Source organism: Malus sylvestris, chromosome 1, assembly GCF_916048215.2.
Source record: "Malus sylvestris chromosome 1, drMalSylv7.2, whole genome shotgun sequence".
NCBI lineage: Eukaryota > Viridiplantae > Streptophyta > Magnoliopsida > Rosales > Rosaceae > Malus > Malus sylvestris.
This window is the reverse complement of record NC_062260.1, coordinates 29,107,522-29,123,281: the sequence shown is the minus strand read 5'-3', so window position 1 is coordinate 29,123,281 and position 15,760 is coordinate 29,107,522. Positions and strand designations below refer to the sequence as shown.

At 37.4% G+C, this 15,760-nt stretch overlaps 1 protein-coding gene across 4 annotated transcripts; it reads left to right on the top strand.

Moving 5' to 3' along the window:
- The first annotated feature begins 10,717 nt into the window (after positions 1–10,717).
- Positions 10,718–15,502, top strand: LOC126624678 (2-deoxy-glucose resistant protein 2). 4 transcript variants are annotated; one of them, XR_007624196.1, is made up of 10 exons: positions 10,718–10,863; positions 10,958–11,080; positions 11,463–12,745; positions 12,861–12,951; positions 13,059–13,216; positions 13,301–13,352; positions 13,488–13,567; positions 13,674–13,767; positions 13,970–14,787; positions 14,915–15,502. XR_007624196.1 is itself a non-coding variant. In XM_050293768.1 (9 exons), exons 3-9 carry the CDS (start codon positions 11,579–11,581, stop codon positions 14,503–14,505), a joined length of 2,178 nt encoding a protein of 725 aa, XP_050149725.1. In that variant the 5' UTR covers positions 10,718–10,863; positions 10,958–11,080; positions 11,463–11,578; the 3' UTR covers positions 14,506–15,502. The 4 variants fall into 4 exon arrangements, 3 of the variants coding, with proteins under 3 accessions (XP_050149725.1, XP_050149733.1, XP_050149740.1); XM_050293768.1 differs by having other exon boundaries at positions 13,970–15,502; XM_050293776.1 differs by having other exon boundaries at positions 10,958–12,745; positions 13,970–15,502.
- The last annotated feature ends 258 nt before the right edge of the window (positions 15,503–15,760 follow it).

The following is a 15,760-nucleotide window of genomic DNA, read 5'->3' as shown; positions in this document are numbered from 1 at the left end:
TATCAAAATTTTAACAAATAATACGATATTTATATCAATTTTATTCAAATTATTGGAATGAACATTCAAACTTGAGTGCAAAGAATGAAGCACATTATTATAACAAATTGGACTAAACCAAGATCTACATCTCATCATACGATTTTATGTACATATATTATTCTTTAAATTTAATAAAAAGAGTGATTCGAACATGAATGCTGAAAAAATACGTGGTCATGGCTAACATACCCAACCCTCATCTATAATTTGAATGATGATTGTACATAGTATGACTATGAAGCCATTAATTACTTAAAGGCCCACCCTCATCTATAATTTGAATGATGATTGTACATAGTATGAAGCCATTCATTACTTAAAGGTTAGTTCATCAATTGTCGGCCCGGACGCATCAATGCAAGGAGAAAATAAACATAAAACTATACATGCACACTTGTACAGATGATTATCACATACATAGTTTTCTCTACCAACAAACCAAATACATATTTATATATAATTTAATCGATGTCGGCAGCCAATTTATGGTCTAATATAAAGCACCATGCATGTGCCAAGTTAGCTAGCAAGAGGAAAGGGAGGCCTTTTCGATGATAAGTATGTACACCCACGTTGCCACGCACCAACCGGGAGATATTGACAAGTTCCCTCCAAATATTGATCCATGCATGCAATGCCAAAGTTCTAATTAAACAGTTCACCAAACAATAAAAAAATAGAAATCAAAGTATGGGTCAACCGTTAAGAGAATCACAACTTACAAGGACAAACCGCCATGCAAAACCATGGATACCCATCTTTTCCGAATTTCACTGTCCGAACCCAATAATCAGGTAATTTGGGTCATTAAAGTTGAATTTAAATGTCCTTATTAACTCATTTTACGGGTACACCTTACACAAATTAAAAGTTACGATCTCTCTTTCATATAAACTAAAAGTTCAAGTTTATGATCTTTAAACTCTGAACAGTAAAGTCTGGAAATGATCTAGTTCCAAAACCATGGATGAAAATGCGAGAACTATGATTAAATAAAGATAGATATCTTGGTGGCCGCGGGGATCTTTCTCGGTGGAAATTAATGTTTATTTGCATGGTTAAGCAAACAGGGCAGACCCCAATCTCATGAATGAATCAAAAATTGAAATATACATTGTATACAAGTTCATTCTTAGGAGGGATTTCGCTTGCTGTCCACATACGAGATTGATAGAACGCTCATATTGTGATAACCATGTATCGTTTATATAACAGCCCTTATAGCATCTAGAGCCAAAAAAGGGCAAAAACACAGAACTATATGTTGTCCATACATATGGTCACCATATGAACAATACGATAGTACTATGCTATATATGTATTCCGCTCTCTAAAGAGTAGAGTGTAATCTCTACTAAGAAACTGGACCTATACACAGAAACATCGGCTAAGTATACGCAATGTACCCCTTCTATGGCTGTTGCATTTACGTTACTAGTTCCAACTCATAAAATTACAGGCTAACCAATATTGGAGTTGTAATGTTGGCTACTCAATAATGAAACCGTATTTCGATTGTTATATTATTTGTTGGTACACCAGCTTTTGATTCGTGCATTACATGCCACGTGGAACTTTATGTTTGGTTCCATGCATGTGTGGACAGAACATATTGTCAGATACCGAAGCATGAACAGCAAATTTCTTCCATGCATATGCCCTGCATATATGCGAGGATGAATGTTTTGAATATAATTAAACACTCGATTTGATGGATTTATGCTTATTCGCAATCACAGTTTAGATGGATTTATGCTTATTCGCAATCACAGTTTAGATTTTACATATTATATATAGCGTCATGTCGAGGCAAGTATTTGGTCATGCATGATACATGTTAGTCGTTACCAACTCTAATTCCTGGTAATATAAGTACCCTTTTCTTGATCCTAGCACCAAGAAAGATACAATTAACAAGTTCCCAATTGCATGATCTATGTTGATAAGAACTATATGGGTTTAGGATTAGGGTACACTCATTTTTAATAGATTGATAAGAACTTTTTTTGCCACGTCAGCAATTTTAACAGTTTTGTTAACAAACTTGAACGACATAGGACAAAGTGAGACAAATTTGAGTTTCTGGAAACTAGTTAGACAGTTTAAGTTTCAAGGTGTTAAGCGACACATTTCAAGATTTTTAGGTAAAGTGGTAATGCTTTTTAATTTTGAAGGCGTTTGTCGTAAATAGGACGTTGTCCTATATATATGTGTGTGTGGTAGAATGGTAATTTTATACCCTTAACCCTAATCCAAAAAGATGAATGATGATGATGTTGCCCAATTGGCACCAATTAATTAAAGTCGTAGAAGCTAAAGGTAAATCGTAAGCGTAAATGTTTCCCTTTATTATGCATAAAAGCAAGTGTGTCTGGTGACTTTTACAATCACATTCAAAGAAAACAAAACAAAAAGGCCGCCTACTCACGAGTTTTGTTAGTTCGTAACTAGTCAGGACTCAAATTTTCCTTATTTTAGTAAATTATATGATTAAAAATAATTAGTTTAATTAGTTAACTTATCATTTTTTTCCTCGTTTAATTTGCAGGTTAATTTATAAAAGAAGCCTCTCCTCTTGCACGTTAATTTTTTTTAAGAAATAAATATTTCATTAGTCAAATAAAACAAGAATATCTTCTATCAAGAATATAATTTTATATGAATAAACATAATAGAAAGACAATACAAAACATACTTCATATAACCACATCTAACCAAATAGAAAGATGAGGTTATGAGCATAAAATTTTGCGTTACTTTATGATGAACTTGCCAAAAAAGACACTCTTTGGGAAAAGAAGCCCAATTATGAGACATCATGAAGATATCCTTATAGTCCTTTAATTATCAGTCGAACAAACACAAAACTACAACCAAAACAAAATAAAAAATAAATGACGCAACACAAATAAACTCTTCAAAGGGACAATTCTTTAATCACGGAAGACTCACACCAAACCAACGGAAAATATAAGCTCACAAGCCCTAAGTCCTACAAGCTAGACCTAGCATCGCCAAGACACACAAGGTGAACACGTATTATCACCTAAAGACTTTACAACGACAAAAAAACAAGATTGTGAACCCATCGAACCATTGCAATGACCCCACAAAGGAAAGACCGCATCACTTTTGATGATCTTGCAATTCTCCACAAAAACTATGCTACGAGTCAACTCTAACAAATATTGAGCTTTCTGCACGTAATTCTTGCCAAGTGCACAAATCACAAAAACACCATCTCAAATTTGAATAACAGTTGTCACTTTAACATCCAAAATTCCATAATAAACCGTAACTGTTACAAAAACTCTCATTCTAAAAAAGAAGAGTGACCGCAACCACGAAGGCCAAAAACTTGATAACAGTATATAAAGCAAGCTTAACAGCTTGTGATCGTGTGGTTGTAATAGTGACAAGTGTAGTCATCTTGTAATCATTGTGATAGCTTAGAAAGTAAGCAATCTAGTTAGATATATACTCTACATAACTATCATTGTAATGATGTGAAAATTAGTGAAGTAAAAAATACATTCTCTGTATAAAATTCTCTTTCTCTCTCTTCGAATACTGATTTCTTATTCTGCAAGAATACATCTCTTCTATACCTGTTGGTATCTTTACATGGTATCATTCGCCGGAAAAGCTTCGTGCTTGACGGTTTCTTGATCTTGGTTCTTCTGCTTCCGCTCTGTTTCTTCCATTTCTTTATTTTTAAGGTTCTTATTTCCCTCTTCTTCTCTTATTCTCGGTGCTTGCGATATTGCACACCAGGTGTTTTATCTTTTGTCTCAGTGACATTTTCTTCGAGTTCTTGATTCCTATTCGATTATGGTGACTGCTACACAATTGCAGATTCTTCAATCGCCTATTACCTCTCTAGTCTCATCAGTTTCATCTTCTGTTTCTGTGAAACTTGATGATTCCAATTACCTCACATGGCATTTTCAGATGGAGCTTCTTCTCGAATGTCATGGCATTATGGGGTTTGTAGATGGTACAAATCCTTGTCCTTCGAATCTGAGTGATTCAACTGAGTCTTCCAGTGATTTGCATAACAGTGATGCTTTCAAGATTTGGAAAATGCATGATCGGGCTCTCATGCAACTCATCACTGCCACATTATCTCCTTCTGCGATTTCGTGTGCTATCGGTAGCACGAGTGCTCGGGACTTATGGGTGCGTCTTAAAGAACAATTTTCAATTGTTACTCGGACTACAATTTTTCAGATGAAATCTGAGTTGCAGAATATCAAGAAAGGTACAGATTCCATTTCCTTATATCTTCAACTAATTAAAGAAGCTCGTGATTACTTGGCTGCTGCTGGGGTTCTGTTTGATGATGATGATATTGTGATTTTAACTCTTAATGGTCTGTCTTCTGAATACAATACATTGCGGTCCATTATTAGAGGTCGGGAGAATGTTATTTCTATGAAGGATCTTCGCTCCCAATTGCTTGCTGAAGAAGCAATGCTTGCTAATGTTCCTGTTACTCTTTTCCTGTCTGCAATGGTAGCTAGCAATTTGTCTGCTTCATCTAAGTCTTCTCAATTTGAGGCCAATTCGACTCATGATAATTACTCCAACACTGGTCTTTCCTCAAATGGTGGTTCGTATGGGTCTCAGGGAAGCTTTTATCAGTACAATGGGTCTGGTTCCAAGCCTACTTACAACAGGAACAAGGGTAAAGGCAAGTATCACTACAATTCCCGGTTCGGTAATGCCAAGTCTGGTTCTTTTCATAACAATACCCCTGGTATTCTTGGTTCCTCTCCACCAAAGGCACAAGGGTTTTTCCAGTCTTCTTGTCAAATTTGTGGAAAATTTAGACATCTCGCTGTTACTTGCCGGTTTCGAAATACTGAGAATTCTATTACAGAGGGTTGCCAAATCTGTGGCAAAAAGAATCACAGTGCCCCTTTCTGTCATTTTCGAAATGCCAACCTCCAAACTCAGCAAGTGTCAGCTATGCATGTTGCTGCTCCATCCTCTGTTCCGAGTGCTAATTCTCAACAGATTTGGCTTACAGATTCTGGGGCTACATCTCACATGACTGCTGACCTTAATCAGTTGTCGTTGGCCTCTCCATTTCCTTCCAATGAGACAATTCAAACTGCTGGTGGTGGTGCAGGTTTATCAATCTCCCACATTGGTTCCTCAACTTTACATACCCCTTTCAAACCACTGCATCTTAATTCAGTCTTATATGTTCCTCAACTCACTCAGAATTTGTTATCTGTGCATAAATTGTGTCTGGATAATAACTGCTGGTTAATATATGATGCTTTCTGTTTTTGGATCTAGGACAAAGCCACAGGGAGGCTACTCTTCAAGGGACATTGCAGTAATGGATTATATCCTATTTCCTTACCAGTTTCATATCGTTCTTCTTTACCCAAAGTACAAGCTGCTTTCCTTGGACAACATGTGTCTTCGAGTCTATGGCATAGTAGATTAGGCCATCCATCCAATTCTATAGTCTCTGCCATATTACGCAAATGCAATGTATCTGATATATCTGATAATAAGTCTATGATGTGTCACTCTTGTCTAGAAGGGAAATTCTGTAAATTGCCATTTGTTGACTCTGTCTCTAAGTCCCTGCATCCTTTTGATACTGTTCATAATGATGTATGGGGTCCTTCCCCTTGTAATTCTGTAGAGGGTTTTAGATACCATGTGACATTCATTGATGAATGCACTAGACATTGTTGGATATTTCCTCTCATCAATAAAAGTGATGTTTGTTCAACTTTCATTGCCTTTTACAATTTTGTGTTCAATCACTTTGCTATTTCTGTTAAAACCTTACAAAGTGATGGGGGAGGTGAATATATTAGCAAGTCATTTCAACAATTTCTTGTGACCAAGGGTATTAAACACCAATTTTCATGTCCATACACCCCTGAACAAAATGGTTTAGCTGAAAGGAAGCATAGACATATTGTTGACACAGCTATCACCCTTTTGCAAACTGCTTCATTGCCTCCAAAATTCTGGTCTTTTGCATGCCAAGCTGCTGTCTACCTTATTAACAGAATGCCAACACCTGTTTTACACAACAAATCTCCATTTGAGTTGTTGTTTAAAGATGTTCCAGCTATCAATCATCTTCGGGTTTTTGGATGTTCTTGTTTCCCACTATTAAAACCTTACAATTCCACCAAGTTGCAGCCTAAAACAACAAAATGTGTCTTTTTAGGTTATGCTTCCAGATACAAAGGCTACTTATGTTATGAAGTGAGACACCAAAAACTGTACATATCTAGGCATGTTATTTTTTATGAGAGTGAATTTCCTTATGCCATGTTGTCTTCCCAAAACTTAACTTCATCATCTTTTACTCCTTTTTTGTCACCTTCTATTTCCCTGCCTTCTGTCACACATGATAATCAGGTTGTCTCCATATCATCCACATCTCCCTTACTTACACTTGAGTCCATTCCTACCCCAACACATGCTGAATCCATTACTGCACCGTCCATACAGTCTGTGCTTCCTTATTCCCCTGTGGCTGCAGTACTCTCCTCTAGATCTAATCCTCATGATAACACTGAGCTGTCTTCAGAGTTTCAACCTGAGAGTTTGCAAGTGGTTTCTTCTCTTCCACCTATGAATACACATGCCATGCAGACAAGATCCAAAAGTGGCATCTTCAAGCCTAAAGCTTTTCTCTCTACAATTGAAGCTGACAATCCGATTGATTTCACTCAGGTGGAACCCTCAACATACAAGTCTGCCCTTTCATCCTCAGTATGGTGTGCAGCTATGACAGAAGAGCTCTCAGCTTTGCATTCTCAAGGCACTTGGCCTTAGTTCCTCTTCCTCCAAACAAGAATTTGGTCGGGTGTAAGTGGGTCTTCAAGATTAAAAAAGATGTAGATGGGAACATTTCTAGATATAAGGCACGCCTTGTTGCCAAAGGCTTCAATCAAGAAGAGGGTCTTGACTATGGGGAGACATTTAGTCCAGTTGTTAAACCTACAACTGTGAGGTTAGTTTTGGCTTTAGCTGCACAATTTGGTTGGTCTTTAAGGCAACTCGATGTGAATAATGCTTTTCTTCATGGAATTTTACAAGAAGAGGTCTATATGTCTCAACCTCCAGGTTTTGTCAACTCTCAACTGTCCTCTCATGTTTGTAAGTTACATAAGTCCATATATGGCTTGAAACAAACCCCAAGGGCTTGGAATGAGAGGTTTACCAACTTTCTGCCTTCTCTGGGTTTTCTTACAACATATTCAGACTCCTCATTATTTGTGAAACATGTTGGCAACTCTGTGGTCATTCTCTTGTTATATGTGGATGATATAATCATCACAGGCAGTGCTACTGCAGCTATTCCTGATGTTATACAGGCTTTAGCTCAAGAATTTGATATTAAAGATTTGGGACCTCTTCATTACTTCTTAGGCATCCAAATTACTTATCATTCCACTGGATTATTTCTTTCCCAGTCTAAGTATATTACAGATTTGCTTCAGAAGACTGATATGAGTCTTTCAAAACCGTGTAATACCCCTTGTCTGCCGTATACCAGGTTACTTAAAGATGATGGGAAACCCTTTAATAATCCAGCATTGTATCGCAGTGTGGTGGGTGCTTTGCAATATCTTACATTTACAAGACCCGACATTGCTTTCTCCGTGCATCAAGTATGTCAGTTTATGCATTGTCCCATGGAGTCTCATTTTCTTGCTGTGAAGAGAATCCTCAGATATCTGAAAGGCACAATGGATTATGGTGTTCAATTAAGCAAAGGAGATTTATGTTTACATGCCTTCAGTGATGCTGACTGGGCTGGGGATCCAAATGACCAACGGTCAACTACAGGTTTGGTGGTCTATTTGGGGTCTAGTCCCATTTCTTGGTCATCCAAGAAACAAAATACAGTTTCTAAGTCCTCAACTGAAGCTGAGTACCGCGCACTTTCATCCACCACTGCAGAGATTGACTGGATCAAGCAACTTTTTGCAGTTTCTTCGAATTGATGTTTCTTGTCCAGTCACTCTATTATGTGATAATCTGTCTGCTATAGCCTTGGCTTATAATCCAGTTATGCACCAAAGGACAAAGCACATTGAAGTAGACATTCATTTTGTTCGAGAAAGGGTTGCCAAGAAGCTGCTTCAACTTCAGTTTGTTTCTTCCAATGAACAATTTGCCGATATTCTCACCAAGGGATTGTCTACTCCATTGTTTCAGACACATTGTTCCAATCTCAGGTTGAGTAAACCTCCTCCTGTGATTGAGGGGGGATGATAACAGTATATAAAGCAAGCTTAACAGCTTGTGATCGTGTGGTTGTAATAGTGACAAGTGTAGTCATCTTGTAATCATTGTGATAGCTTAGAAAGTAAGCAATCTAGTTAGATATATACTCTACATAACTATCATTGTAATGATGTGAAAATTAGTGAAGTAAAAAATACATTATCTGTATAAAATTCTCTTTCTCTCTCTTCGAATACTGATTTCTTATTTTGCAAGAATACATCTCTTCTATACCTGTTGGTATCTTTACAAAACTTACCCTCTTGCACGTTAATTAAGACATGATCAAAGAGTTTAGGATATCAATGCAAATAAAACAAAGGCTGTGCTACCTCCCCACTGCGACTAGGGTTTGTTTAGCTGCAAACTGAAACACATGAAATAGTTTTTTAAGTAAACTGCCTGGTTTAACGGAAACAAGCCGACTTTTACTTTTTGACTTTTAAGAGTTTGTATGGCCTTAACAGCGACGTAACCTAATGCAAAGCCACTTGATCAGTACTAATCCTATTTCTTTTTCATTTTTCAGCTATATTTATTATTAAATAATTATATTAACCACCTGCAAATCCGCAGTAATTAACTGGAACTAATTAACGTGATTTCTAAGCGTGCATGCAATAAAAACTAAATCATTTTCCTAAATACGCATGTTTTTATTAAATTTTTAACCTAAATATGCAGTAAATCTGCATAACTAATGGATAATCGCATGGAAATCGTCTTAAAAACAGATGCAAATCCGCAGAGACAAAATCATTGATTCGATGGACGCATTGGATGGAACCCATGCAGAACCCATGCCCTAATCTTACAGGTGACATCCTCCAGGATATCCCAGTTTGACCTGTCAGTCTGCGTAGTTTTAAATTTAATTGATAGATGCAATTTTCTTACTTTTTTTTCTTCTTTTCAATCAGGTGATTAAATTTTAAATGTTCTTTATTAAAATTTAATTAGTTTAATAATTTATTTTATAAAATAATAATTTAATTTGACATATGGGTCGGAAAACAAAACTTTAAAAGCTGTCAAAGTGCCACATAAGCTGTCAAAATTTAAATTTTATGTTCAAAATTTAACATCTCATTTAGAGATGATCTAAGCATTGCCCATGCTTGAAGGTGAAATAGTAATTTTATTTTCAAATATAGTCTAAAATTAAAATAAATTTCAGTTAGTCAATTGGGAGGGTAACAAATACCAATATTGTGTGACATTAATCTTTCACTAAATTATTTATGGTTCTATGAGAAAGCTTATCAATTCTAACGTCCCCATTAGTCTATCTCATTGATCATTATTTCACATAAACTAAAAAACTTGAACAATTTAGATTTCTTTCTTTCTCTCTGGATCGGTCCGAATCTCTTGGTCCGCGAACTTCAAATACATAAATTTGAAGTAAATCTCATTCCGAAACTGACGTACCAAATTCATACCACTACACCTAATATATATGCTATAATTACATAACTACAAAAAAAAAAATTGACCACTCATCCTCCCCTTCTCAAACAAAAACCCATTAAAATGAAGAAAATTTTAACGAAAAACTTCCGGTATTGTTTATTTGAACGAAAAATAATATTTTTACACAAAAAGTTAATCATGATACTATTTATTTTACCATTTATTTTGTCTTTATCGTTAAAACTCAAAGTTTTCAAACATTTTCATTAGTTTTCTTTAAAATAAAGTCAATCTAATGGGATTTTTATTTTATAAAAGAGAATCAAAAGCAAACTATTTCAGAAAAAAGGTTTGAAAGCAACAATATTTGGTTCCTCCACTGTATATGGCAAAGATCTATAAAATCGTATCAATATCAATGCTCATAAAAAAAGGTCGAAAGTCCATTTATTATTTGGAATTTAAAAAATAAAAAATAAACAAATTGGTGGTTTCGCCGTATTTCATAAGATTAATCCACTAATAAGAAAATGAAAGGCTGGCTTGAAATTCAACATATAAAAGGTCAATATATGGGTGCAATTAATAAAAATGGTTAAAGGTTGGGCATGTTTTCATTGCCATAATCGGATTCGATGGACTATTTTAAATTTGGTTCATGATTTGCGTGATTAATAGCAAGAGCATTTTTTTCTAAAAAAATATGTTATGTTTAATGTTTTTCGTTTAATTAAACAAAAAGAACATTATATTGTAATTTCTACATTATTACCTACAGTGAGAATATTCAAACTCAAATTTATAGTGTATATGACTTATAACGTGATGAACATGTTATTCTGATCAACTGATCTACCGGCATTTGTAAACTAACTGTTTATACTTCATTCATTTTGTTTTACTCTCCCTAACTAGCTAGAAGCATCACAAAAAGCTCCACTCGTATTTGGTAAAAAAAATTGCATCTAAAAGAGGAAATTACCTTTTTATTTTGTAGACAGAGAAACAGATAGAGTCTAGAGAGAGAAAAAAAACCACAAACACAAAACACAAGCAGAAGCACATCCTTGATCCTTCTACTCTCGAAATCTCGTTTCTCGGGCCATCAGCTCACGAATATCAAGAACACTCGTCCGTTTTCCTGTTTTGCCCCTGCATTTTCTCTCCTTTTTTTTTGTTCTTTTTAATTTACTAAATTTTATTTCTTTCTCATTTCTGTGTGTAGAGAGAGTGCTCCTTTGCTTCCTCGAGCGAGCGAGAGTCCCCAAAAGCTCCAAAATTTACACATGGCTGCTTCGATCCATGCCCTCCCCAGTTGCATATGAATCTCATAGAAAACCAAACCCATGTAACCAAACTTCACCCTTTTGCTTAAACCAGTATTTAACTTCCTTAATTAATTTCTGGCTCGTTAATTCGATTGTAAATTTGTAATCACATGATCATCGAATTCTGCAAATGGGTTTTCATCTGTGTGGTGGAAAGTGTGTTTCTTTTTGAGAAATTGGGTTGTTTTTAATTTTCATTTGGGGTTTTTGTGCATATTTTATTGTGATTTTTATATGTGGTGGTAGACCAGGTTCAATGGGTGTGGATTGGGATCCATGATGGATCTCTCGGTTTTTGTTTTTTGCTAAAATTACCATATTTGTTTAGTTTAGCAAGTATTTTGTGTTGAACTGCTCTTGGATTCTGTGTTAATTGTGGTTTTTTATTTGAATTTTGTGTAGTTTCTCTTACTCCATACGGTTGCTTGTGTGGAGGGGGATTATATTTTGGCACGTTGCCTGGGGTTTATAATGCTGGTTTCTTGATGTGGAATCTGATGGGTTGAACTCAAAGAATAATGGGTAGCTTTAGTGGAGAGGAAGAAGATTGTGGATTCTTTGATGCAGAAGAGGAAATTGCATCGACATCCGATGCTGGGTCTGAAACCATTGAGACATTTGATTCCACTTCTTCCTTCATCAATTGGGTTCCGGCTGCTTTTCCCTATGATTTGTGGAATAGAACCCCGGGAAGTGTCAAGGAGCGGCGGGCCAAGTTTCTGGAGTGGATGGGACTGAGCGTGGATCAAAGTTTGGGGGAGAATTCAGTGGAAATAGCGAGTGATGTAGCAGGGGTGGTTGAGAGAGTTGGAGAGGGTAGTGGGGCTGTGTTGAGAACCACCTCATGTTTTGAGGATGAGTTTTGTTTGAGTCGGTCATTTGTGTCATGTCGGTGTAATGACCATTCCAATTCCTCAGTTGAGTTGGATTGGAAGGATGATTCTGCATGTAGAGATGGGAATTTAGGGAAGCCTTTGGAGTGTAATGCAGATGAAGTGAGGCTGGATCGGAATGTACGTGAAGGTCAAGAAGTGACCGAAGAGTCTAAGTGCACTCCGTGTTCTTCATCTTCATTGTCTCAACAATTGATGGAGAATCGAATGGAGGAGGCGAACACTAGAGCTGGGATACTGAAGAGAGTTAAGAAGGGGTGGTTGAGTAGGTTGCGGTCAATCACATGCCTTGTTGATACGCATGGGGAGGATGATGAATTGGCACACAATGACAATGCTGCAATCATGGGGTTCAGGGCACAAAGAGTTAAGGTTCATCAGTGCAGGAAGCGGTTGAAGGAACTTTCAGCTCTTTACATGGGGCAAGATATCCAGGCACATGAGGGCGCAATTTTGGCAATGAAATTCAGTCCCGATGGACAATACTTAGCGAGTGGTGGCGAAGATGGGATTGTGCGAGTCTGGCAAGTAGTGGAGGATGAGAGATGTAATGAACATGACATTCCGAAAATAGATCCATCCTGCATTTACTTCACAGTGAATCATCTCTCTGAACTAAATCCACTATTTTCGGATAAGGATAAAATAGGCAAGTCAAGTAGCCTTAGGAAAACATCGGATTCAGCATGTGTTATTTTCCCCCCTAAAGTCTTCCGGATATTGGAGAAACCATTGCATGAGTTTCACGGGCATGGTGATGATATATTGGATCTCTCTTGGTCAAGTAGTAATGTAAGTGATTATTTTTTTTGCAGCTAAATTTCTAGTAATCTGGAAAATATTTATCATTTACTGATACATGGCAGAATGTTTAATTTGGTTTTGTGTTAATTTGTTCTGAATGCAGTATCTTCTGTCATCTTCTATTGACAAAACTGTTCGTCTTTGGCAAGTGGGATGCGGCAGTTGCCTCAAAGTCTTTTCCCATAGTAATTATGGTGAGCTTCGTCTATTGTCTATGATTATATAAAACTGGAAGATCCTGGTTTCTTATCTTATAGTGTATGGAATTGACCTCTTACTATTTTTCGTTGGTATCGTGCAGTGACCAGTGTTCAATTTAATCCAGTGGATGAGAATTACTTCATCAGTGGTTCAATAGATGGCAAAGTACGTATTTGGGGAATTTCTTGCTGCCAAGTTGTGGATTGGAGTGACATAAGAGAGATAGTTACTGTGGTGTGCTATTACCCTGATGGGCAGGTTTGTTGATTTTCTTGCCCTTCAGTTATGTAGAGATGTATATGTATGCTCACATATTAAGTAATGCTTATTCAAACACCGCAGGGAGGAATTGTTGGCTCAATGACAGGCAGTTGCCGCTTTTATAATATATCAGGTATGCTTTGACATTCTACACCTGCATTCCTCAGCCTCCTCCGTTTTGTTCACCCCCTTTGCCTAGAAACTGAGTAGGTTCCCCTGCTCACTTTGAGCTTGTACTGATAAAGTAGTTATGTGTGTCTTGGAGCAGATAATCTTTTGCAATTGGATGCTCAATTATGCTTGCAAAGTAAAAAGAAGTCTCCGTGCAGAAAGATTACAGGCTTCCAGGTAGTTACTTCCTCCCTGCTTTGTTTTCGGTTTTGTTTTCTTTTACACGTCACTTTACCTATCCATCTGGGATCTGAAGTTCAGTAATTTTTGTTGTTTTGTACAGTTTTTCCCACAAGATTCTAGCAAGGTCATGGTCACTACGGCCGATTCACGAGTCAGAATTCTTCATGGTCTTACTGTGGTCGGCAAGTATGCCGGTAGTTGCATAACTTGGTATTTTTATTTGTAATAGTTTCTTTTTTTTATTGGTTTCCACCACTCTGATTTTCCATTGTGCATATCATAAGAAAATTTGATGCAAATGTTAGTATGCAAATGAGTTTTGTTCTCTGTTTTAGCATCTGACTGATGAATTTCATACATTTCTCTTTTCTAAACCTTGTCTCTCGTCTCTTGCAGGACAACGAAATGCTGGGAACCAGACATCTGCTACCTTCACTTCAGATGGGAAACATATAGTCTCGGTTAGTGAGGATTCTAGTGTATATGTATGGAACTGCAATAATCATGAAGAACGAGTTCTCTCTCAGGCAAAAAAGATCAGATCTTGTGAGCGCTTTTCAACAAATGTTTCTGTGGCGATACCTTGGTCTGGATTTAAATGTGGGACCGTAGAAAATGAGAGGCAATTTCAGGCTGCTGATGAGAATTTACTGGACGCTCTGCCTTTTTCCTCACCTGCATGCTTTTCTCTCAGCCAAGATTCTTTCCTTGAGTCTATCCCGAAGGGATCTGCTACTTGGCCGGAGGAGAATCTTCCAACTTCGAGCCCACTGGCAAACCAATCTACTATGCACATATCCGAGTACAAGTTTTTTAAAACTTCTTGCCAGAACACATCCAGTTCTCATGCATGGGGTATGGTTATTGTTACTGCAGGATGGGATGGACGTATTAGATCGTTCCACAATTATGGTTTACCAGTACCCGCTTGATACTATAGTGGTCTTCAACATGGTTCCCCTCCGCAGCACTCTTATCGCGTAGTGCCTGCTTAGTCCTATTACAAGAAGCCAGTCTAATGGTTTGATGACTGACATTACGTTCGGCAGCATCAATGGCCACAACAGCCTACAGGGTCGAGTTGACATTTCTAGCAGGCATGTGCACGATCGATGACAGATTTGGTTCTCCTATGGTGCCATTTTTTGTCCTGACAGATGGCTGATATTCCATGGTTGTAATGTAATCCAATTCGGGATCAGCCAGTGGCCAAGGTTAGCTTGTCCGGATAGTTTAATTATAATCAATGTGGGATGCTTTTGGTCTGCCGGTTCTCAAATTTTAGATGTGAAGTCATTTGTTAGGAGAAAGCCAATGAGATATGACATCTATATAATGCAGGTGCCTGTGGGCCTTGTAGAACTTCCTTGTTCTCTGAGATGGATAGGGATTCAAGCGCTGGTGGCTGGAATTCGTTTGGGGAAAAGATGGTGGGGAACTCCACCATTCCATATTGTTCGCCGGTCAGAGTGATTGAATTGTTTGTCTGCCAAATCTTGTCCGTTTCATGGTAGGGTCGATGAGCTTTGGCTGGCAGTGGGAATGTGCAGGAATCCATTTCGTCCGAAGTGGCTCGTTGACTCAGCCAGGGGCTGGAAACTTGGACTATCCACTCTTTTGGAGAAGACATCTCTGACAGGAATACGATTTGCTTCTCGTGTCCATGGATGAGCGCGCCTAACCGGGTTTTCGTCGACGTAGACCCTTGTATACTTGCACTGTCAGTTTAGTCTAACACCAGCTTAGTCTAGTCTCCAATCGTTAGCCATTTTGTTAACTTAACAGGAATACCTTTTGAGATTTAGTTAATGCAAACTGCAAATTTTCTTTCTCATATGTAAGTGGAATATTCATGTAGTTTTTTTCCTGCATGTTCATACTCGAAATTGAATAGCAAATACTACGGTAGGAAAGGACACAATTACACAACTGATGTGTCTTCCTTAAATGGACTCAAACTTACTTGCCTGCACCGGGGACGTCACTTTTCGCTAGTCCAATTCCCAAACCTAAAATGTACTGTCGTGTATTAGTTTTTGACATGACAGTGCGTGCTGCTGAGAACAAATCTTAAAATTTGAACTCATTTAACGATAATAAATAGAGTGATGAACATTACCGTCGTTTTGAGGGTGGTGAGCAAAAAAGCACATTCAAGAGAAGGGGAAGTCGGATTATCATGTTCAT